The 23,920-nt window shown below is 50.4% G+C and overlaps 1 protein-coding gene across 1 annotated transcript in view; it reads right to left on the bottom strand.

Moving 5' to 3' along the window:
• Positions 1–23,920, bottom strand: part of ABTB2 (ankyrin repeat and BTB domain containing 2) — a 178,661-nt gene that overhangs the window by 23,736 nt on the left and 131,005 nt on the right. Inside the window, exons 2-3 of the mRNA XM_053560472.1 lie at positions 23,392–23,541; positions 15,447–15,660 (exon numbers count right to left, since the gene is read on the bottom strand). Coding sequence (XP_053416447.1) covers positions 15,447–15,660; positions 23,392–23,541 — 364 coding nt within the window. The remainder of the gene's footprint in view (positions 1–15,446; positions 15,661–23,391; positions 23,542–23,920) is intronic.

Here is a 23,920-nt window from a genome sequence, read left to right as displayed (position 1 = left end):
ATGAGTTTTTTATTTATTTTTATTTTTTGTAGAGACAGAGTCTCACTTTATGGCCCTCGGTAGAGTGCCGTGGCCGCACACAGCTCACAGCAACCTCCAACTCCTGGGTTTAAGCGATTCTCTTGCCTCAGCCTCCCGAGCAGCTGGGACTACAGGCGTTCGCCACAACGCCCGGCTATTTTTTGGTTGCAGTTTGGCCGGGGCCGGGTTTGAACCCGTCACCCTCGGTATATGGGGCCGGCGCCTTACCGACTGAGCCACAGGTGCCTCCCAACATGAGTTTTTTTAATTTCTTACAGAATGTTCCAGTGTCCAGTTTCCACTTTCCTGGTGCTTCAGAGGCGGTGGTAGAAATGATGAAGACAATGGGAAAAACCTCTGGCTTCCAGCTTCAATCCTGAGTTGCAGCGGGTATGTGTTCGAACAGCTCCAGGGGCTGACTCTGGGAAGGCGTGCACCCAGCTCCCCTGATGAACGAGGTCTGTATTATCCCTGAAGTCACTTCTGGATGCTCAGTCTAGAACCCGCTTCTAGTACTTTCCCAACTATTCTGTGAACACCTGATTCCCGGCATTAAATCCCTTTCCACTTAAAAGTCTAGGATGGTCTGTTTCCCAAATTGAACTCAATTAATGCAGAAATCTGGTGCCCACCTACACGTGTACCCATCCATGTCAGCCCCCAACTTTTCTCCCTGGCCAGAGTCTACAGGAAGGTAAAATCATAAATAATTCAAGTACTTTTTCAGGAACATTCTTCCCATGTGCTGTGGGTTCCAGGCTACTGTTTCCTTTCTGGTAATTTCATCTAGCCCATGGGACATACTGAGACGATCTGGCCAGCAGTATTGGACATTCAGGAAAACCTCTCTAAAAACTCCCATCTGCAACAGTGTGGCTGCATCCTAACTCTGGGGTGAAGGGGCGGGGGCAGCAAGGCTGGGAACAGCTGATGTGCGTGCGGCCCCCAAGGTCTCTCTGCTTTGCTCCCTCCCAGAGAAGGAGGCCGTTTCCCACGTCTTGCAGAATGCAGATGTCTGCAGCCCCAGAACCAAGAGAACAGATCAGGGTTGAAGGAATCCCCTCGTTCAGCCCTTCTCCCTGCTGAATTGTCCCTTAGCTGGGTTCCATATACCTCAGAATAGTGGTTTTCAAAAAAATCTTTTTTGGGGGTCTCAGATCCCTATTTATACTCTTAAAAATTATTGAGGACCTCAAGGAGCTTTTGCGAGTTGCTCTACTGATATTGATCGTATCAGGAATTATAACTGACCAAATGTTGAACATGTGAATACACATGCTAGAATCCGCTTGGCTGTCAGGGTGATGACATCATGATGTCACACAGCCTCTGCAAACTCCCCCAGATCCCTGTGAGAAAACAAGAGCGAAAAGGCAAGTACCATCTTATTGTGAATACTGTTTTGACCCTGTGGACTCCTGGAAAGGGTCTCTGGGACCCCCGGGGTCCCTGAACCACACTTTGAGGCCACTGCCGTAGAAGACCACAGCAGATCCCCAGGGTGACACTGCTTGGGACTAGCAGTCAGGCCTGGGACACAGGGTCCTGAGAATCCTGAGTCGCCTGTGGTTTGCATGCACAGTCCTGGCCCAGGAATCTGGGATCCTAGATGACTTCCCTGCTGCAACCTCACTGGGAAAAAGTTCTGGTTTCTTTGATAAAACTGAACTGGCTCTGTAACCTTGGACAGATCACTATCCTCTTTGGGGCCTTTTTTTGTATTAAAGAAAGAATTGCTTAAGTGAGTGGTTTCTGGACTTTTTCCATCATGAAAACCCCTTTGTTTTTATTTCACAGATGCCACATGCTAATTGCCACCAACAGTAGTCGAGTGCGTGGGCTTCAGGGGAGACTGCCTGGGATGGAATCTAGTGTGTTCCCTGTGGATTAAATTGTGCGGTTCTGTGCCGGTTACCTCACCTCTCCCAGCCTCAGTTGCTACATCAGCAAAATGGGTATAAATAATAGGACCACCTCGCAAGACAGCTGGAAGTACATACATAAAGTGCTTAGCACAGCCATTTGGAATGTGGTGAATTCTCCATAAATGTTAACTATTATTTCTAGCTTAGTATCTGTTGATAGAGAAAATATATAATAGCAAAAGAGGCCATAGGAATCTGGTTCTATTAAATGCCTCAGCTCCAGCCTTCTACTCCTTGCCTTCCCCCCATGGCAAGTATAAACACGTACAGCCTGCAGAGGCCTGCCAGCAAGCTGCCCACCACCTACTCCAGCCCAGCTCATAAAGCAGTGAAAACAAATGCAACCACTATGTTGAGTGTGAGCTGGAAACTGTTTTTGGCAGCACAGCCTCTTGGCCTTGGCAGTGAAGAACGCACACAGGGGAAGGGGCAGCAAAGAGAAGCGTAGACCCAAGGGCTGTGGGGCATAGGCACATGTGGCTGGTGGTGGCAGCGGGGGGAGCTGAGAATAGTGTCAAAGGATCTGCAGCCCAGTATGCCCCAAGTGCTGTTTGGGCCTAATCTAAATACCGTCTGTCACACACGCACATGCAAACAAATCCTGTCACTGCTGTGATGGACAGCCACTGAAAAGGGCCATTGGCTTTATGGTAGCACTTGTCTTTGTGTGCATGAAAGGACAGCTATTGCCATGTGGGAGGAACCTCTGAAATACACCAATGAAAATGGGTCTTTTTATATGAAGAGTGTGGGAACTCTCTGGCTACCTCCTTTCTTCTTGTTGCTAGAGGAAGGAAAGAAACCCCAGAGAGGCTAAGTACCTTGCTCAAGGTCACACAGCCAGTTCAGCAGCAATAGGGATGCAAGACCCAGGTGTCCCTAATCATCTCTCTCCAGGTCTCTTTAAATTAATCACACAGATGTACCTGATTGTACCACTCTGAGGGTCACACAAGGCCCTGCGACAGGACCAGGCCTGCAAAAGCCATTTTTCTCCCCTGAAAAAAAGTGAAAGAGAATAAACTTCTTAAAGCATTGGTTTTAAGAGGTCCCTGCAGCCTGGAAAAAAATAAAAATAAACCCTGCCCCACTCAGCAAGCATATGATTTATTGGGATTACAGTTCTATAAGCAGTGTCTTAACAACAAGAAACAGGAAACGCCTCCAATTTCTAGCTCAAAGCAAGCTCTGTTCTTCCCTGAGGTGGGCAGGGGCCTGGGAGCAAGTCAGGTTGGCAGATGGGTCACTGGCCTGTGATCAGAGGCCATGCAACCCAAGCCCCAGGCACAAGAAAGTCTCATACCTCTGTCCCCAACCTGGTGGGTTGGAGCCAGCAGGTTTGTGCGCTCTGCAACCCTTCCTGCCAGATGGGAAGGACCTTAAGACCAGGACTGAGCTTAGCTCAGGGGAGACAGCTAAACTCCTACCCATGGCCATGAGCACTCAGGGCTTTGGGATATGGACCTGGTGAGGGACATTATGGAGAAACCCACCCTCCCCAGTGGGTTTCTCCATCATCTTCTGCCTTGCCCTGCCTCCATGCACCCTTGAAGTCAGGAAAGGTGAAGTCAGAGATGGTGATAGAGGGAGGAGGTGGCTATGATGTTCTCATCTTTGGCCCTAAATTCTTCCATTGACTTTACCCCACCTTCAAAGGGAGTCAGAGCCAAGGTCAGGGGTTGCCTATGCTAATCCCTCCCAGACTCTCCCTTCTCTGCTCCCATGGCCCTCCACTGCCTTCCTGCCTGGGCTGGGGCTACGAAGTGGCACTACAGGGAGCTTACAAAGATGCCAGGCTTTTCCCACCCAAGTGACAGACCCACACAGAGACTTCTCTGGGAAGGTCGGAGTTGGCAGGGCAGGGCCACCTCTGGGGCCCTCACCATAGCTTCCGTAAAGTTTCTGCAGAGCTGCTGTGGCTGAAAACCAAACCAAAACATCCATGTAAAATAAAACCAACGTTGTCCCATTGATGTCAGATTCCATTCCCTGCACAAAGGAAGCAATTCTAGTCGGGCTCACATCTTGGAGTAATTATTTTTCTAGAATTGCTTGGTAAACCAGAATGGTTTGGCTCCTCTCAGAGTCAGAGTTGGGCACGTTCCTCCCTTGGGACCCCGTCCTATCTTCTCTGTCAACCTGGCTGCCTTAGAGCTACAGCTGACCCCACAGCAGAAGCTCTGCTCAGGCTCAGGCAACTTCTACTTGAGGTGGGCTTTGGGCTCTCTGTGGGGAAAATACACTTTTCTTATGAGAGCTCATCTGGTACAGATTAGAGACACTAGATGGAGCTTGCCCAGATGCACACGTGGATATAAACGGAGACCTAACCGAGTCCTGAAGAGCTGCTGGCCAGTCCCCAGCCCCTTCCCAGGAGCTGCCCTCAGGCCGAGGGGTGGGAGGTCAAATGTGACACACACTCAGGGTCTCTGGGAGTAACAGGCCATACCAACAACTAGCCGTACAGAGCACTTCCCAGCACCTGGCACTGTTTCAAGCCCTTTTCACTTACTAACTCAATTACCCCTCATACCTACCATACTTCACAGGTACTGCTATTATTCCCATTTCACACGTGGGGAAACTGAGGGCCAGAGAGGTGAGGTAACCTGCCCGGGTCACACCCAGGGAGTGGCAGAGCTGGGGTGTGAGCCCAGACGGTGTGCCCCTGAGTCTCAGCTCCTACAGGGGACGCTCCATGGCTCTCGGATGAGTTGGCTGGCCCTGGCTCTCTTCTGTCATCTTAAAGATGGCATTAGGCAAAAGGCTCAGTAACCATAATTTGTCACCCAAACTGGAGACTTTTTATTTATTTTTTTTTGTAGAGACAGAGTCTCACTGTACCGCCCTCGGGTAGAGTGCCATAGCATCACACGGCTCACAGCAACCTCTAACTCTTGGGCTTACGCGATTCTCTTGCCTCAGCCTCCCGAGCAGCTGGGACTACAGGCGCCCGCCACAACGCCCGGCTATTTTTTGTTGCAGTTTGGCCGGGGCTGGGTTTGAACCCGCCACCCTTGGCATATGGGGCTGGCGCCCTACTCACTGAGCCACAGGCGCTGCCCTGGAGACTTTTTTTTTGTGAGACAGTCTCACTTTGTCACCCTCTATAGAGTGCTATAGCGTCATAGCTCACAGCAACCTCAAACTCTCAGGCGCAAACAATCTACCTGTCTCAGCCTCCCAGGGTACTGGGATTACAGGCGTGAGCCACTGCACCCCATGCAAACTGGATGACTTTTGAGAGGGAAAAGTAGTGCTACTGCCAGCACTGGGACAACCCAGGCATAAACTACAACCGTGCCGGACAAACAGGAACATATGGTCACCGCACTTCGAGATGGGCACTCGGCTGAAAAGCCTGTGTGGTGGCCCCCCTGCCAGCTCCTGCTGCCCTGGGTGGGGGAGACCCCTGCCACCCCATTCAGCACTGCGTCCTGAACCCGCACTGCACTCACTGATTTGCAATGACTCGGTTTGTATGGCTTCTGGTCTGCTCTCTCCCCTGGACTGCAGCTTCTCTGAATATAGAGACTGTTTTGCCTGCTGCTGCTCCCCATCCCTCAGCTCAGAAGCCCATGTTACAAAGTCAGGTTTTCAACTGAAAAACACTTGGCACATGTCTCCTTCCTAGAGGCAGAGTCCTCCCCGGAAGCTCACGTGTCTGCAGAGGCTGCTCCGACTCTAGGCTCCGGAGCTGTCTCGGGAAAGAGGGAACTGCTCTGACTTTTGCTCCTAGCGGCCCGAGTTGGCGTGGGTATTGGTAAAAGATTCTCTTCAGAGACAAAGGAAATATTTCCTAGATAAGAATTCATTTCACATGAGAATGTTTCCAACTTGGAGCTCAACAGGCCAGGGCCAAGGCAGTTTCTGGGAGTCCGGTGGAGACTGCGCGCAGGCCGCTGCCCCTCCGCCCTCTCCTACATGCAGGGACGGCTCCCAGCCCTGCGAGGGCCAGGGCATCTGCCCCACTTCTCAGGCCGGAGCTCCTTGGCACAGCTGCCCCAGCAGGCCAGGATATCTCCGCTTCCCACACACCCGAGACTGAGGATGTGAAAGCAGGCCTCTCCCCATCTTGCTGGGGAGTGGCTCCCTTTGGCCTGCCAGCCGCACCTGCTGCTGCCCTGTGCCAGGGACCCGTTTTCTTCTCCCAATGCTTGGCGTCTGCGGTGGCCAACCAGAGACCACAAACCCTTTCACCATATGGAAGCCAGACAGGCGGGGACCTCCAACCTGCTCAAACACTTCCCTCCCAAGGGCACTTGCCACCACCTATCAGCCTCTGCCACTGAGGCAGGTTTGAGACCCCAAGGCTTAGCTGTCCTGCTTCCCTTATCCTATAGACACAGCTGGACAGGGTCTTTTGTTTAGTCTCTTGGCATAAGTGATTCTGTTTGGATTCAGCCAAGTGACCTCCCCACCCACACAGTCTGAGGCAGGAAGATGATCTGAACTATGAGGGGAAGGGTTTCTAGAAACTTCAAGAAGTTTCTAGGGGCATGGGGGTTCTTGAGGGCTGACGGTGGTGGTTTTGACCTGAGTTGTTGAGGTGAGGGGAGTGTGCTCCAGTCTAGCCAGAGGAGGCAAAGATAGCTGAGCTCCCTGGATGGGGCCTGCCCCTGCTTTCCACACCCACACCCCAAAGGCAGCCTTGGGGGAGACTATGGTGTTGGCTTCTGAGCAACTAAGCCACACTGTTATGACTTAACTGAGGGCCTACTGTGTGCTTGGTAAGCATGAGGCCATTTGGCATATGGCTCTTATAGCCACCCTTTAAGGGAGGTAGAATTATTAGTCTATAGTTTATACCCATTAATGTGGAAACTGAGGCTTTCAGAGGTCAGCTCAAGGCATGAAGGAGAGGCGGCTTGCCTCAGGGCCCCTTCACACCTCTGTCCAAATGCCAGCTTCCAGTCTCATCAGGTCCTGAACTCCACTTGAATAGAAGGTCGGGCCCAAAAGCCTCAGGGATGCACCCTGTACCCAAGATCCTTCTTCCCCAAATCGGAGAATATTAAAGCAGCAGGGTGGGGGAGGGGCAAGTCACAGCTATCAGGGGCTGCTGGTCTTGGAGGAGAGAATCTGAAGAGCTACCTAGCAGGCAAGTAAGAGCAAGTCAGAAACCAGTCCCACTCAGCTCCAGACATTGCCTGAGCTCCCTGACCCTGCCCCATCTTCAGGGTCTGAAAACTCTCAGAAGCTGCCTTCCTTGAGACAGGAAAACCAAGTCCCTTTAGAGTTGGGATTTCCCTGCACCAAGAATCCTGGCAAGACAGTAGACAAAGGGGATTGTTGCTGCTGGTGTTACAAAAACACTCCAGATGAATGAAGTCCCCCAGGCCGGCAGTTTCCGGTGGTCTTTTTTCTGAGGATTGGTGGGACCAACAATGGGACAGGAAGTTGTAAATAACGGGCGGCCCCTGGAGGCACTTGTCAGAGGCCGGGCCAGGATCCCGTCCCTCCGGTCTCCTACCCCTGGTATCTGGCACTACCACTTCCTGCAGGTTGGCCACCCGGAGCCTGCCAACTTGTCCCGAGTGCCGAGAGCAAGCTGCCCAAGTCACTTGGGGAAGAGGTGCTGCTGAGTCTTGCCCTCCCTCCCCAGGCAGGGAAAGGGATTTACTACTCCAAACAACTGAATTCACGGCATTATTAGAATACACGTCCACACCTGAGCTCAGGTCTGCCTCTTCCAGCCTCGAGGCCTTTGTCCGCTTGCTGTAATTGAGAATGGTAATAGCTTCCAAGAGCTAACATGAGGATTTACTAGAGAGCTGTGTATTGAAAGCTTTGTTTAGATGCTTCTACTCCACGTAAAAATAAATCCGGTCAGATCACTCCCAAGCCTGACCCTTGGCAACAGCAGCCCATCGTGTGTAGGCACTGTGGCTAGGCAAGCAGGTGTGGGGCCAGGGACACAGGAACACCAGCTTTACAGTGACTGACAGTCTGCTCTTGGTCTTTGACCAGTGAGTAATGAAATAAAGTTTGTGAAGCTCTTTAAAATCCTTAGGCAATGGGTTGTGATAAAGCTAAAGTTTGTAGATATCTTTATCCAAAGTCCTCTGTGACAGCTGGGTCTACCTCACCCTCTTTGTCCCTTGCTTGGTTCCCAGGCTACTGTCAGGGTTGAATTAAGATGGAATTAAGGGCAGAAATTGGAGGAGGGAGGGGCACATGAGAAGGAGAAAAAACATGCATTTTGAGTAGATGTGATTTTTTTTTTTGAGACAGAGTCTCACTTTGTAGCCCTTAGTAGAGTGCCACAGCGTCACAGCTCACAGCAACCTCTAGCTCCTGGGCTTAAGGTGATTCTCTTGCCTCAGCCTCCCGAGCAGTTGGGACTACAGGCGCCCGCCACAACTCCTGGCTATTTTTTTGTTGCAGTTTGGCTGGAGCCGGGTTTGAACCCACCACCCTCGGTATATGGGGCTGGCGCCCTACTCACTAAGCCGCAGGCACCACCCAGTAGATGTGATTTTTATATAAAAAAAAAATTTTCCCCTTGCTGACTTTGTTGTCTTATGTGATTTTTTTTTTTTGAGACAGTCTTATTTTGTCACCCTCGGTAGAGTGCTGTGACATCATGGCTCACTGCAACCTCCAACTCCTGGGTTAGGCAATCCTCTTATCTCAGCTGCCCCAGTAGCTGGGACCATAAGCGCCCACCACAATGCCTGGCTAATTTTTTAATTTTTAGTAGAGATGGGAGTCTCACTCCTCCTACTCAGGCTGGTCTCGAACTCCTGAGCTCAAGCAATCCACCGGCCTCTACATGAAAGGAGGTCAAGCCATTTTCCATTTCAAATTGGGGAAACTGAGGCTAGGCAAATCTAACAACTCACTCAAAGTCTCCCAGCTGGTAAATGGCAGAGCAGGGACCCATATCATGGCCTTTCTAATTCCAAAGAACCCAACCCATTAACTGAGCAAATATTTAACTGCCCACTACATGCCAGGGAATCTTTGTTCTGGGGACACAGCAGGACAAGGCGAGGCAGACCCACGGCACTTAGATTCTAGAGGGTGAGGGGAATATACAGGGGCAAGGTAATCTCAGGGAGAGGACGTGCTCTGGGGGAAACAAAAAGGGCAAACTGAGGGGGGACGCCTGGGGGTGGAAGGGGCTGCTGCCTGGGTGCACTGGAGATTAGGGACAAGTCACTCCAGAGGTTATTGTTTATGCCAGTCTGGGGAATACATGGAAATAAGTACTTAATTCACCCAATAGCTATTCTTATTTCATTTACTTCCATTTGGGGTAAACAGATGGAAATTTAATGCACAAAAAAGGGGGAGAGGAAAAAGAGAGAAAAGAGCTTAACATTGCAAATCTTCTTGAAATGGTATTTAAGAGACTCACAAGTCAGTAGCATAAAGCCACCACTGCCATCATCTCTATTATTTGATAAGAAAACACTTTCACAAGCTGCGCAAAAGATTAACGAGCCCGTTTCTTTAGACTGCACATACAGCCTGTCCGTGGGCACGTCCTATTTATGTAAAGTGCTTGTCTGAGGGAAACATCCTCCCTTCTGCATCTGGAATGGAACAAAGAGGCGCCCTGATGTGGCACTGTGCTTGTGTCAGGGGCATTTCCCCAGAACTTGGAAGCAGGCATTGCTTGGGTCTCCACCTTACAAAGGAGGAAACCAAGGCCCTGAGAGGTAACATGACTCGCTCGGATCATGGAGCTGGGAAAGGGGCTGAGGTGTGACTTCATCCTATAGCATCTCTGAGGACACACTTCTCCCCTGGGAAACCACTGACCTAGAGCTTGACTTCAAAAAGTACCTGCTTAGATAAACAATAATCAGTGAGGAATTAAAAAAAAAAAAAAACCACTCCATTTTTGTATTAAAATTTAGATCCATTTCTGTTGTGAAATATGTGCTTTCAAACAACAGAACTCCTGTGACCTCTGCCTATCTTCTGTGGCTATCATTGAAGGCCAAGTGTAAAAGCCCAGGTCTGCTCTGATGCTACCTGCACACCAGCCTTCTCAAGCATCCTCTTGAACTCGACTGTGATGACGAAGATGATGGTATTTGATGCCGTGTGTACCTGCTATTCCAACTGCTTTATATATATGCACTTGATCGATCCCCACAACATCACTGAGTTTGGCGTTATTAATCTCCTATGAAAAAGAAGAAACTGAGGCTAAATGACATGCCTGAGGCCACCCAGCTTGCAAGTGGAAGAGCTGGGATTTAAATCCATGCAGGCCCCCGACCTAATGCCTTATCATGAGGCCAAGCTTCCTCGCACACCGTCTGGTGGTTTGGCTCCATTTTTCTTACTTCTGTCTTGTTTTCATCTCCTTTGTTAGGCTGGAGACTCAATCACATAGGCCGCTCTCCAACATTTTCTTACATCCCTTCTCCACTGTATTTCATCTGTTGAAATATACAACTGAAGTCCAGGGAGAAACAGGAGTTAACAAGTAGAGCACTGAAGATGGTATCTGTTTCTGAATGTGTGCTCAGTAATGCTGGCGATAATCCCTAGCAGCGTGTGCTTGTAACAGCAGGCGAGTAACCACTCTTAGTGGTTAAGTCAATCATTATTAATAATTACTATTAGTTATAGTGGTAGTGGCTATATCAGCAGCAATATGAATAGTAGTATTAGTAGCAGTTTTACTGATATAGACAGTGCTTGAAGTCACAGTTCAGAAAATATCGGGCTACCTCAGTGAAGACAGCCTCCCCTGAGTGCCCCACGTGGCATTCCTATGTGCTTCTAAGATCATTATAACGAGAGGAGAGGAGTGGCAGCCGCCGTTTAATAAGCACTATTTTATGGAGCAGGTGCTGAGCTATTATCTCGTTTACCACTGTAGCCAGCTTACTGTGGTCACCACTTCACCGATGAGGACACCGAGGCACAGAAGATGAGCTGACATGTCATACTGCCAGAGGCAGCACAGATAACACCTCTGGGATGACCTAAGATGCTCCTGGCAGCCTCCTCCCCTGGGGCAGTATCAGCATGGTAGAGGGGTTGGAGTCCCCAGGGCTGGCTCAGCTCTACTAAATTCTGTTCTTGTACTTGTGGGAACCTTCTTGGCCAGCATGACACAGAAGAGGGCAGCCAGGAGCTGGGCGGGACACACACGTAATCTTCCAGGATCCCACCTGGATGGGGGCTTCAGCCTCTGAGAAGGTCCTAGCAGCCCCAGCAAAAAGCTCTACAGGAATTGGAGACTAAGATTAGTATCACACTAGCACCTGGTCTCTCTTGAACCTGTCTAGGTATAGAACCATCAGACCATGCCAGTCTGGGGTGTCTGGGGTGTCAAGCAACACAGGAGGTGCTTCCTGGACCCTCTGCCACCCTCATTCTTGGAAGGGTTCAGATCCTGAAAAGGGATGTGGGGGAAAGGGGCAAATAAAACCCAGATGATCAAAAGGAGTAGACTACTGGGAACGGGACCTTCCTGGCCAGGAGCTCGGCATTCTCCTCCCACAGGGTCCTGCTACCTCTGCGCTCCATTCTGCACCAGGCTGCCCTTGGCCTCTCCTGGGCACCCTGTTTCCTCCTGCCTGAGGGCTCTGCACATGCTGCTCCCCTACCTAACACAGGTCATCTTGTCAATAATCGTAAGAACGAATTCATACTCAGCATTTGCTGTGTTCTAGGCACGGTTGTAAAAGTAAGTTGCTTGGTCTAGCCTCACACCTGAGTGGTGATTCTAAGAACTAAATGCTAGTTGTTACAGAACCTGGGGCTTGAAAAGGTTAAGTGACTGGTTGAAGTCATGAAAAGTGACAAGGTAGACCTCGAATGCATGCCTTTGAACAGCAGTTCCCTCCTCACACAGGGCTATTCCAGAGAGCTAAAGAATCACCAGCTGTGTCTAGGCTCCATCTAAAATCAGACTCTGGGTAGGTCCCCATGCTCATCTTGGTTTGGTGTCCTGCACACCAGCGGGGGTCCCGAGCAGGACTGGGGAGAGGCAGGCAGAGGCCAGGGCCTCAGGCATAAGCAAGGGACTCCTCTGTGGACCAGTGGCCCTCGGCCATCCCTGCACTCCCTGCCTGACCACTCTTCAAGGGCCTGGCTTCTCTGCTACTGCTGGTAGAAGCACTCTGGAGCCCCGTGCACCCCAGCTCTGACGCAGAGACTCAGTCACTTCCTGTCTACCTCAGTCCCTCTCACCTCAGACCACATGTCTCTTTCTATCCTCTCTGGTGAGGTTTTCTTCCAGCAATCTGCCGGCAAGCTCTCCTTATTGCCCGGGAGAGTGGTGACTGGGGAGGTACATCCTGTGCCAGGATTCCACTCCGGCCAGCCTGTCCCTCTACCTCCGGCATGACCAGTAAGGACGCTTAAACAGGTGCCTGTCCATTCTCCCCCTGACCTTGGAAGAGGAGGCTCCCGATTTCCCTGGGCAACCTCCTGGCTCCCTGACTGGAGGTTCTTTGACTTTCTGAGTATGATCTTGGGTGACAACACAGTCTGCATGTTAGCCGCTGGGAGTAATCCTGTGCTTTAGACTCAGCCTCAGGCCTGGCTGGAGCCTGGGACGCAAAGCTGCCAGTGGGAAAGGCCTCCGTGAGGGCCTGGCCACGTGCTTTTCTAGGTGATGAGGGAGGTGGGCCTGGAATGGCTCCTGAGGGTAGCCTCAGGGGCCAGGGCCCACCCTGGGTGTCTCAGAGCCCTCGGATCAGGTCTCAGCAGCCACCTGGGAGAGCCACAGCCTGGCTCAGAGAAAGGCAAGGGCTTTGAGGTCAGAGGGACCTCCTCAAATCCTTGCCTAGCCATGTGCCAGCTGGGTACCCTATATCCTCCTGTCCTAATTTGTAAAATGGACAGGAGAGCAGCTCCATTGCTGATGTGTCGTGGGCATAAAATAAGTAGGTAGAAATGTCCTTTAAAAGGAAGAGCACATGTTATCTCACTTTGTCCTCCCAGACAGAATTATAGAGCCCCTCTTGGCAGGTGAGGAGCCTGAGACACGGAGGGGCCCTGAATGTACCTGAGCCCAGGTCTCTGCCCCATAGCCCGTGCTCTGTGCACTGATGCACCAGGCTCCCTGGCAGCAGCAGACACCACGACGTGAGGAAGTCTTGTTCCCTGCTCTGCCAAGCCACTGTGCTCCGGCTGTCTCTGCAACCGCCTCCTCCCAGCGTCTCCCCACCCAAACCTAGAGAGCCAGCCCTGGGGAGGAGGCGCCAGCACAGAGAGATGCCAAGGCCTCGCCCAGCAGTGCAGAAGGGACACCTAGCAGGGAAGGCCACAGCGAGCCCCCCACAAAAGGGATACCTATGTGTTACTTCATCATATGGCTGTGGTCACACATGGCCCTAATGGACAGAGGCCTCTGGGGCCAGACATACACTGTCACACCTGAAGTCAGGGTCTCTAGTTCCAGCTGGGTGCACTGAGTCCCCCGTCCTCCTAGTGGGACAGAAGGAGCTTCAAGGGAATGAAGTAGAAAGAGAGAGACAGACATCACCAAACTCACAAAAGCAAAGCTCTGTCACCCTGGAACCCCAGTACACTCCAGTTACTTTATGTACCAGGAAAGATTTCTCCCTCAGAGCCCTGGGACCTGGGCAGTGGGGCCTGGAGGGGTATGGGCCCAGCACAGCCTGCTGTGGTGCTGGGAGCTCAGCCCAGGGCCTCCAGGGTGGAGCGAGCCAAAGGGTGGCAGAGTCTGCTCACAGCTGGGAGCCAGGCCACCAGACAGCCGTCAGGCTGTCTGCTTGCCCGGTATTTTTAGGGTGTCTTTCTTTTGGTGTTAAAATTTAAAAATTGTGGATCCCATTTTTTCCTAACGGTGGTTCCAATTTCCCACATATCTAATACTCATTTGAAATGATTCATGGAAAAATACCTTTGCTACCAATTTATTTGTGTGGTAGACAGAGTGGTTTTTAAATAAATAGCTATCTAAATGCATGCATATGTGTGTGGAGCTGTGCGACTCAGCTGTTACAACCACACACAGACATGTGACACAGGTCACGAAGAACCCCGCCTGCTGTGTGTCAGAGAGCAGTGGGAGCAGAACCTCCCAGGAGGGCCAGAGAAAGTGCCAGCAGAAGATCACCTGCTTGAGGAGGGATCTTTTACTTGGGTGACCAGACCCGGGCCCAGTGCCCTTGGGGACCTTGCCAAACAGCAAGCAGCTTCCTCCGCCTCCTCCTCCCCAGATGTTTTCCTGCCCTTTCTCCTCCCAGCCAACCTCTGCAACCGCAGCACTCTTCTACAAAGCAGAAGCAGCTGGGCTCAGCATCTGTACCCCGGCCCCACCTCCTGCTTGGCTGCCGCTCTCAGGATGCTGGGCTCCACCTGCGGCCTCCTTGCTCTGCATCAGGCCCAGTGTGGCCTTGCTTGACCTTGTATTTACCCCTTGGTTCCCAGAGACTTGGGCCACTATTGCTTTGCACTCCTTCAGCTGGCAGATGGTATGGTGGAGGGGCACAGCCTGTGTGGCATGGCGAGTTACGGCCTCTCTGCACCTCCTTCCTGGTGGCATGGGAATTCAGGGAGCACAACCCTGTAGAGGGTACACTGTGGTACCCAGCACCCAGTAAATGCTCAATAAAGTGTCTTAGTGCCTTTGTTTTCTGTGATTGTGGAGGCACGGAGACATGGGCCTGGATGTAGATGGTGGAGCTGAGGAGATCCAGTGCCACCCAAAGACAAGAGCAGCTGGACAGGAGGACTGGAGAGTCCCCAGCACTCTGTAGATCAAGGTCTCAGATCATCTTCCTCCAATGATCTGAGCACTGCCAGGTCCTAGTGCTCTCTGCCCTGCCCTGCAGTGTGGTGGCTGTCCATACATGGGGCTTCCTAAACCAAACACGAGGCCTTTCCACTCTCTCGAGCACAGAACTCTTGAGCCCACAGGCAGGCCTTACCTTAAGTGGTCATGTGGGGCCTTCCAGGCGGGGCTTATGCCAGCACATATGGTGTTTTGAGCAAATTATAAAAAAGCATACTTTCCAGGGAGAAAATTTCAAAAAGACAGCTCTTTGAGTAGACCCATTAGAAAAGGCACCCTGTCCTCAGGCTGACACGGCCCCATGTACATCACCTACTCATGCCCCTCTTTGGGTCCCCTTGTGCAGTATACAACCTGTACATCTGTCCTTAGCAGCCGTGCCTACATTTGGAAAAGGATGGAACCCTGTAGAGAAAGCTCCAACTGGGAGCTGCAACCTTGGGTGCTGCGCCTGTTCAATCACTAACCTGCTGGCGTTCAAAGAACTGCCAGGACTGTGATAGTCACATCTGTGAAATGAGTGAATGAAGTAACCCCTGCCCAAGATCTCTGACAACACGATGACAGCAGTGACATCACCAACAAAGAGGTGACAGCCACCACTGACTGAGGGCCAGTTACCACTTGGCACCTGTCCTAACTGCTTTTCCTCAAAACACCAGCTCCAGGGCGCCTTTCCGTTGGTGGTGAGTCAGGTAGTCAGTCAACACACATTTGGGAGCAAGTCTTCCCCTGGTGCTCAGCCCAAGGAAGAGCCCTACCGTTCATTGTTCAGGGTCATTCTTGGGGGGTCCAGGTTGGGGTTCTCCATGGACTCCATCTGTGGACATCGCAGGAAGTAGTAGAGCGTGTGCAGGGCATCAGGGGACCAGGTGACGGGCTGTGGCGGCTGGCGGGCCTGGCGGGCAGGGCTGGCACCTGGACACAAGGGGTGGCGCCCCTGCATGTGGTGCATGGCTCGGGAGACCAGATCACCTGGTAGGGGCAGAAAGGGAGGAAGAGAAAAAAGAAGAGAAAGAAGAGAGAGAGAGAGAAAAAAAGAAGACAAAATGTGAGTTCGCAGCCCACATTCTTCTAAGGATGCTCCCAGTTAAAGCTCTTTTGCCTTGGTCCATAATTACTGTTTACCCCAGAGCCAAGAGGCGGAGGTGGAAACTGTCACCTAGACACAAAAATAGCAATTTAGCTTCCCTTTCATTTCCCATCTTGCCCTAACAGCTGAATTAAACACTGGCAGGGCCTGTCCCCTCCAGAATTTATGCTAATGCGGTTTCTTTTTCAACATCCCCACTCTCTCCACCACCCTAAGGGCCTCTCCCCAGCTCTGACTGAGGGAATCTCTCTGGGTCGCTCCTCCCAGCTCTGGGCTATGCGGTGATTCTCCCTGTGCTGTCCTGTGCAAAGCCCCAGGTAATTCAGCAGAGAAGGTCCCTCCAGCTTATCACCCTAGTGACAACTACCACCCAATAAGTGTTTACTGCATGCCAAGTATGCAATTCTCCAGAAATATGACTGAATTTAATCCTTATAACGTCAAGGGTCAGCATTATTCCCATTTAACAGACAAGCAATTGAGGCTTCTCTGATAAACATTTCCTGACCCAGGTGCTCTCCTGGTCATGGGGATGCCATGGGGCATGCAAGGTGAGTTAATTAGCCAGGGGTGTATGGCTAGTAAATGGAGTCTAGATTTGAATCCTAGCCTGTTTGACTTCAAAGACCATAAACTTCACTGTGACCTGGGCTGTGGCTTGCCCTATTGGAGTCGGGAGGGGGAGGGTCTCAGGTCCCCATATCCTGTGTTTCTGTCCAAGTCTTTTTAATATCCCACCAACCCAAACAGGAAATGTCCCGTCATTGTGTGTGGCCACAATGCTGAGAAAGGATGGGCCAAAATAGCCCCGCATCTGCAGCACCTCCACTCTGGGAAAAGGGGCTCCTTCCTTCTCCCCACAGGCCTGAGGACTCAGGGTGGCCTCCCCTGCCAGGCAGCTTCACCCCTGCGCATGGAGGCTCCTTACAGAGAGTTCCTTCCACAGAGAACCTTGGGGACATGGCTAACAGACAGGTTTTCATTTGGTCAGTGAGATGTCACTAAACATATGGCAGATCCAATCCATTCTGGGCGCTTAGTACTCCATCCTGGTGTGTTCCCAGAGACTGCCACAGGGCTTACTGTATACAAGGCACTCAGAAAACATTTGGAAAATCAATAAACAGACTTATGCATTCATTTCATCTTTAAATACAATTTCTGGCGAGGCTTGGCACGAGCTCATTAGCTGCCAAGTTCTCTTGTGACAGCCACAGCAGTGGTGTTGGGTTTCTAAGCAGGGATAAATGACACCCCTAGAATTCGAGCCTTCCACGGGGAAAGTCTTCCTTGTCCCCTTCACCCAGCCCTGGGTCTTCCCTGCTTCCTACACTGCTGACTTCGCTTGTTCCTGCAGCTGTAGTCCCGCTGCTTGCATGCTCCCAGGAAGCCCCAGCGCCAAGAGGGCTGTGGGCAGTGAGCTACCGACACCCAGCTCCATCCCTGACGTTCTGATTTTACTGGTCTGGGGCAGGACCAGGGCACCTGCAGTTTGTATAAGTTCCCTTGGTGATTCTTACGTCCACTCAGGTCTAAAAATCACCAGGTAGATGAATAAGAGGACAGATTCAAGCAGACATGCCTGGGTTCAAAATCAGGGCTCTGCTACTTCTAATTTGTGTTCTCTGACCTCATCACCAGAGCCTCATTTTCTTCATCTGTAAAATGGAAACAATAGTATGTACCCTGCTTATTTTGAGGACTCAAAGAATTAATAAATGTAAAGCACTTAGCACCATGCTTGGCACAGTGGAGGTACTTGGTAAGGTTAAATCTCATGTTGTTATTATTAATGTCCTACTATTACTATTATTCCTCTTCCTTCTAGGACCAGAGCCTACAGTCAAATACTGCCCCACATTTCCCAGGACAGGAGGAATCTCAGCCCTGAAATGCCAGATCCCAGCCCTGCCCTCAGGCTCCTGGGTGGCAGAAACTGGCCTCACAACAGCCAGCTGTACAGCTAAGTCAGCCGCAATAACTTGAAATCTGGCTCCTGTTTCTCTAGGCCTAAATGTCACAACTCTTGGCAGGACCACAGGACCACAAGGAGGAGAAGTTAAACAGTCTGTGATAGCATCAAAGAGAAATCTTGTTGAAATATCATTTCAAAGGCTCGACAAGAAACAAGTCGTTATCATTTATTATTTTTATTGTTGTTTCATTGTTATTGTTATTGGTGGAGAATGCTTTGGTAACACATTTCCAGCTAGAATGCAGGCAAGAAAATCAAGAAAAGAAATGGAAGCTCCTCCTAAAGGTTTCCTAAAAGAAAAGCTGGGAGCAGAAAGAGCTCCCCTGAAGGTTCAGGAAAACCAAGAAGACAGCTGGAGATGGAGGTTCCCAGCTTCTTCCATACAAGCCCTGCTGTGGTCAGTTTCTCCCAAAGATGAGAAAGACAGACGCCTGTGGCCGACTCTGATCCGACATCTTAAAAACTTACACTGCTTGGCAACCACTTATGGCTACGGAAAACAGCCAACTTTTCCTCCTTGCCACTTTGTGTTTTCTAAACTTTGTGATAGATGTGAAAAGATAGACAAAAATCTCATTTAATTTTCACAATCACCTTGGATAGGGGAGTATTTCTACTTTACAGATGAGGAGAGAAGCTCACAGAAGCTAAATGATCTGCCCCAGTTGTTGATTCACTAGTAAGTGAATCAGCCAGGGCTTGAACAGGGGTCCCTTTTCCCAAACACCCATTACTGACCATTGCACCACTGCTACAGCAAGTGTGGTCAGTGAACCAGGACAGGTCCACAAACATACGGGTTCACAAAAAGTTAATTTTAGAAACTGAGAGTGGATGACAGATGAATGGCTAACAAACACATGAAAAAATGTTCATCACCTCTATATATTAGAGAAATGCAAATCAAAACAACCCTGAGATATCATCTAACCCCAGTGAGAATGGCCCACATCACAAAATCTCAAAACTGCAGATGCTGGTGTGGATGTGGAGAGAAGGGAACACTTTTACACTGCTGGTGGGACTGCAAACTAGTACAACCTTTCTGGAAGGAAGTATGGAGAAACCTCAAAGCACTCAAGCTAGACCTCCCATTTGATCCTGCAATCCCATTACTGGGCATCTACCCAGAAGGAAAAAAATCCTTTTATCATAAGGACACTTGTACTAGACTGTTTATTGCAGCTCAATTTACAATCCCCAAAATGTGGAAATAGCCTAAATGCCCACCAACTCAGGAATGGATTAAGAAGCTGTGGTATATGTATACCATGGAATACTATTCAGCTATTAAAAAAAATGGAGACTTTACATCCTTTGTATTAACCTGGATGGACGTGGAAGACATTATTCTTAGTAAAGCATCACAAGAATGGAGAAGCATTAATCCTATGTACTCAATTTTGATATGAGGACGATTAATGACAATTAAGGTTATGGTGGGGAGGAAAAGCAGAAAGAGGGACGGAGGGAGGGGGGTGGGGCCTTGGTGTGTGTCACACTTTATGAGGGCAAGACATGATTGCAAGAGGGACTTTGCCTAACAATTGCAATCAGTGTAACCTGGCTTATTGTACTCTCAGTGAATCCCCAACAATAAAAAAAAAAAATAATAATAAATAAATAATCAAAATTAAAAAGTAAAATAAAAAAGGAATGGATCAATGATATTGATAAATGTGAATAAATGTAAACAAAAAAAAAGAAACTGAGAGTGGATATTAAAAAAAAAACTTTCATAGCAACTTGACAGTAATTTTATGTCTAGCTAATCTAATAATTTTTAAAATTAGGCTTTCATAGACTCAGCGTGGTGATTCGCGCCTGTAATCCTAGTACTCTGGGAGGCCAAAGTGGGTGAATTGCCTGAGCTCAGGAGTTCAAGACCAGCCAGAGCAAGAGCGAAACCCAGTCTCTAAAAAACTAGCTGGGCATTGTGGCAGGCACTTATAGTCCCGGCTACTTGGAAGGCTAAGGCAAGAGGATCGTTTGTGTCTGAGAGTTTGAGGTTGCTGTGAGCTATGAGGCCTGCCATGGCACTCTACTGAGGGGGACAAAATGAGAAGCTGTCTCAAAAAAACAAAATATACTAAAAACAAAAAATTAGGCTTGCATTTACATGTCTTGTTTCATTTTTCTGGATATTCATTCACAGCTAGTTTGAGAAGCCCTGGTCCTGGCTGAGCTGTTGGTTTAGCACAGGTAGGTACAAGTGAGTACAAGTGGGTACTCAGAGCTTCTCCTGAACTTCCTAGTCCTTGAGAATCAGTTGTTCCTACACTTGATGAAACCTTAGTCTGCAGCTGAGAAACATCCACCAGACAAGGAAAAACAAGTCCTCACCCCTTGTTAACCATGAGAGACTTGATTAGAGGTGCTGCGGGTTTCACTCTGGGCTTCCCAGCCCTCATTATGAGCCATCCAATAAAAACATCAGGCGAGAGTCTGGAATTTAGTACTATCTTCAAAACAAGGCCTGTAATACCTGGCTGCCTTTAAAAAAAACCTGGTGAGTTTTGTTTTATTTCTTATTCTCTCTTTAAAATTTTCACGGGCAGGGAGGAACAGAGCAAAACACAAATACCCATGTTCCCTGGGAGGCTGGGCCTGATACAAGAGCGAAACTTCTTACCCTGCCTGGCAGGCCGGGCTTGGCGAGGTGCAGGCAGTTTAATGCATGTAAAACCCAGGATACATCTGCAGGTCCAAGGAGCTCAGAGCCAAGTATCACCAGCCTCATTAAGCTTTTTAGCCTCAGAGAGAAAACCTGCAGTATCTGCCTCCACCTCTTCCCTCCTCCACCGTGGGTCAGTGAAAACCCTGGTTTCAGAGGGAGGAACGAGGCATGTTGGCACAGGACCCAGATGCTCTGGGGATGCTTCTCCCTTTGGCCTTGAGGAGTGGCTGGTCCAGGATGTAGATCAATCCCTCGTGAGTTTTAGGAGACAAACAGTGGGTGGGCTGGGCCTTATTTCTTCTAACACACGCATGTTTGCATGTACATGTATATATGCATGACAGACAGACACACACACGCGCGCACGCTGAGCATTGGGCGCTGCTCCAAGCACTGGGGATACAGCAGTGGACAAAAGACATAAAATATCTCGTTTCATGAAGTGGACATGCTAGGCAGAGGAGAGAGATGACAGACTGTTTATAAGTAAACATGCAACAGATGTCACATGGAGGCTGGTTGGTTCTGCTTTCTGAGGCTTATCTGGCCTATCTGGTTGGAGGCTCACATCCCATTAGGTCAGGATTCATTTTTCCATTGACTTGACTTCTTCAGAGTGGCCCACAGGACCATGAGAAGTGATTAGTGCTTTGAATAAAACTCAGACCACACAAAGGGAGACAGTGGAGTGAGGGTGCAGTGCTCATTACAGAGTGCTCAGGGAAGGCTTGTCTGAGGAGGTGCCATCAGAAGCTTGAAAAAGTGAGGAACCAATGTATTTGGGCATCTGGGGGAGATGCTGCAGGCATGGGGAGGGCCCCAGTGGGCAGGTGGCCAGGAAGCCAGCGGCTGCAGTGCCGTCACTGGGAGATCAGGAGCAGGTGACGAAGCCAGGTCACATGTGGGGTCCTGGCGGGAGAAGGTCTTGGATTTTACTGATTGTAAGCCCTGGGGTGGGGGTGGAGGGCTACTAAGCAGAGGAGTGCCGCCACCCAGTTTATGCTTTACATTGCAGGTATGGGGTGGGCTGGAGGTAGCAGAGGTGACAAGGGCCGACTACAACTTGGGATGGTTTTATAAGGTAGAGCCAAAGATTCGGTGCTTGGGCCCTGGGCTGACCAGTAGGGACGGAAGGATGTGAAGCCCTTCCCTGCAGGGAAGTTTCTGAACGTTCTTCCTCATTCCTGGCTGGGATAGTAGTAGACATGAGGCCACCATGAAGAAAGGCCAAGGACCAGCCCCAACCCTGACCTCTGCTGCCCTGAGATGCTGGTGGCTGGGCTGCTAGCTTGGTCCAGGCAGCCCATATCCCTGGGTGATCAAGAGTGTGGCCAGTAACACTGGGCAGACACACTCGCAGTCAAGATCTGTTACTGGCCATGTGACTTGGGAAAGATCACTGTTCTGCTCCAAGCCTCAGTTCTCTCATCAGGACATACTTTGCTGAGTTGTTCTGAGGAGTAAGATAACGTGAGTAAGGTGCATCACATGGTGCCTTGCACACAGCAGGTGCTCACTTAATGTTCACAAGCAAAGTAAAATCTAGGTGCTCTCTAGCAGACTGAGGGGGGTGTGTGTGTCTCTCTCTGTTCTCAGGGCAGGAGAGTCCACCAAAGCACAGACTGTGTGTGGCCCCAAGACAGCCCGCTGTCTGGGAGACATACATCAGGCTTGGAGATCAAGACACACACAGGAGCCCCCTTCCTGTGGGGTCCCTTGAGGGATGGGGGACCTAGGTGGCAACGTGTGGGCCCTGACTGCTGTAACACTGCCAGGAGAGACAGGGGGCCGGAAATCCTGCCTTTTTTCCCAGCCTTACTAGAGATCTGGTCTGTGACCTTGAACTGGGCACCTTTGTTTCCTATCCGGGAAGGGGGAAGAGGAATGGATGGAGGGAGGAAGCTGCATCTGAAAGAAACAGGGTCATTCAGGCAGAGAGGCGCTCTGTCTGTCTTCATGCCATGTGCTGTGACCCCTGGTGTGTGTCACTGCCTTCCACTGGGTGGTCTCGATAGAATGAGGGGGGGGATTAAGATGGTAGAGTGGGTAGTCCAATTTTTCAACTATAGGGTAACCACAGGGAGAGCTGGGGAGATAGCATGGATGTCACGCCTGCTGACACACTTTGAAGCAGCAGTCAGATGGTAAGGACCTACACCAAGGGTTTCCAACATGCCCCAGGTTCTGGCAGACGCCACCCAACCACACCCTCTGTCAGCCAGAGGAGCTCTGCTATCATCTTCCTTTCACTATGTTCAGGCTTCAGGGCTGCTCTCTTTCTTTTTCTTTTTTTTTTTTTTTAAAGAGACAGAGTCTTACTTTGTCACCCTCGGTAGAGTGCTGTGGCATCACAGTTCACAATAACTTCCAGCTCTTGGACTTAAGCAATTCTCTAGCCTCAGCCTCCCGAGTAGCTGGGCCTACAGGCATCTGCCACAATGCCCTGCTATTTTTTGTTGTTGTAGTTTGGCTGGAGCTGGGTTTGAACCCGCCACCCTTGGTATATGGGATGGGTGCCCTACTCACTGAGCCACAGGTGCTGCCTAGGGGCTGCTCTCTTTCAACTTATAAATTCACATCCTCTGGGGCCAGGCAGGTAAAGTAAGTGAAACAGCCAGGTATGAGAAACCAGGTCCGTGGCACAGTGGGGAATACCGCCACCACTGCACTGCCCTCAGCTCCCACTGGTCACTGCTGTGCAGAAATGGATGTGGTGTCACTACATCATCTGATTTTCCAAGAGAAACCAGAAACCAGATTTGTGTGTGACTAAGTCCCACACGTTGGCCAAACCACACAGGCCGTGGGCCACTGCTTTGCAACCCCTGGTCTAGAGGGATCTGGCTTTCTGGGAAGGCAAGATTCACGGAGGAGGAGGCCAGAGGCCGAGCCCTCCTGCCTTCCCCTCAGAGCCCCACTCCGGGGTTCCACCACCCGGCTGGACGGGGCTGCCACACTTACTCAGTTCTGAGATGCTGCCCACACAGGTGGCCAGGAGGGATTGCTCCAGAGTCCGAAGCTCCAGCTGGGCATAAGCATCGGCTCGCTCGTCATGGCCCAGGGACCCGCCACCGTTGTAGGGGCTGAAGTATGCGGGGAGGGAGAGGACACCTGTGGGGAAATGAGGGAGACAAGTCACACTCAGGCTGGAGGGGACGCTCTGCAGGTCTGGCCCCCTGTGGGCAGTGCTAGACCCTGCTCCCCTTCTCCTGACAGATGGGGAGATGGTCAGTGGGCAAACCTCTCTTAGCCTTGAGGATAGAACATTTCAGTGTGGACAAAATGACAAGTTGCACACTTGTACCTGTTTTTTTTTTTTTTTTTTTTTGTAGAGACAGGGTCTTACTCTGTTGCCCTCGGTAGAGTGCCCTGGTGTCACAGCTCACAGCAACCTCCAACTCCTGGGCTTAGGAAATTCTTCTACCTCAGCCTCCCAAGTAGCTGGGACTATAGGTGCCTGCCACAATGCCCAGCTATTTTTTTGTTGCAG

The sequence above is a fragment of the Nycticebus coucang genome, chromosome 14 (genome assembly GCF_027406575.1).
Source record: "Nycticebus coucang isolate mNycCou1 chromosome 14, mNycCou1.pri, whole genome shotgun sequence".
NCBI classification, from domain to species: Eukaryota; Metazoa; Chordata; class Mammalia; order Primates; family Lorisidae; genus Nycticebus; species Nycticebus coucang.
Note: the sequence above shows the minus strand (reverse complement) of the source record. Positions and strands in the feature narration are given on the sequence as shown.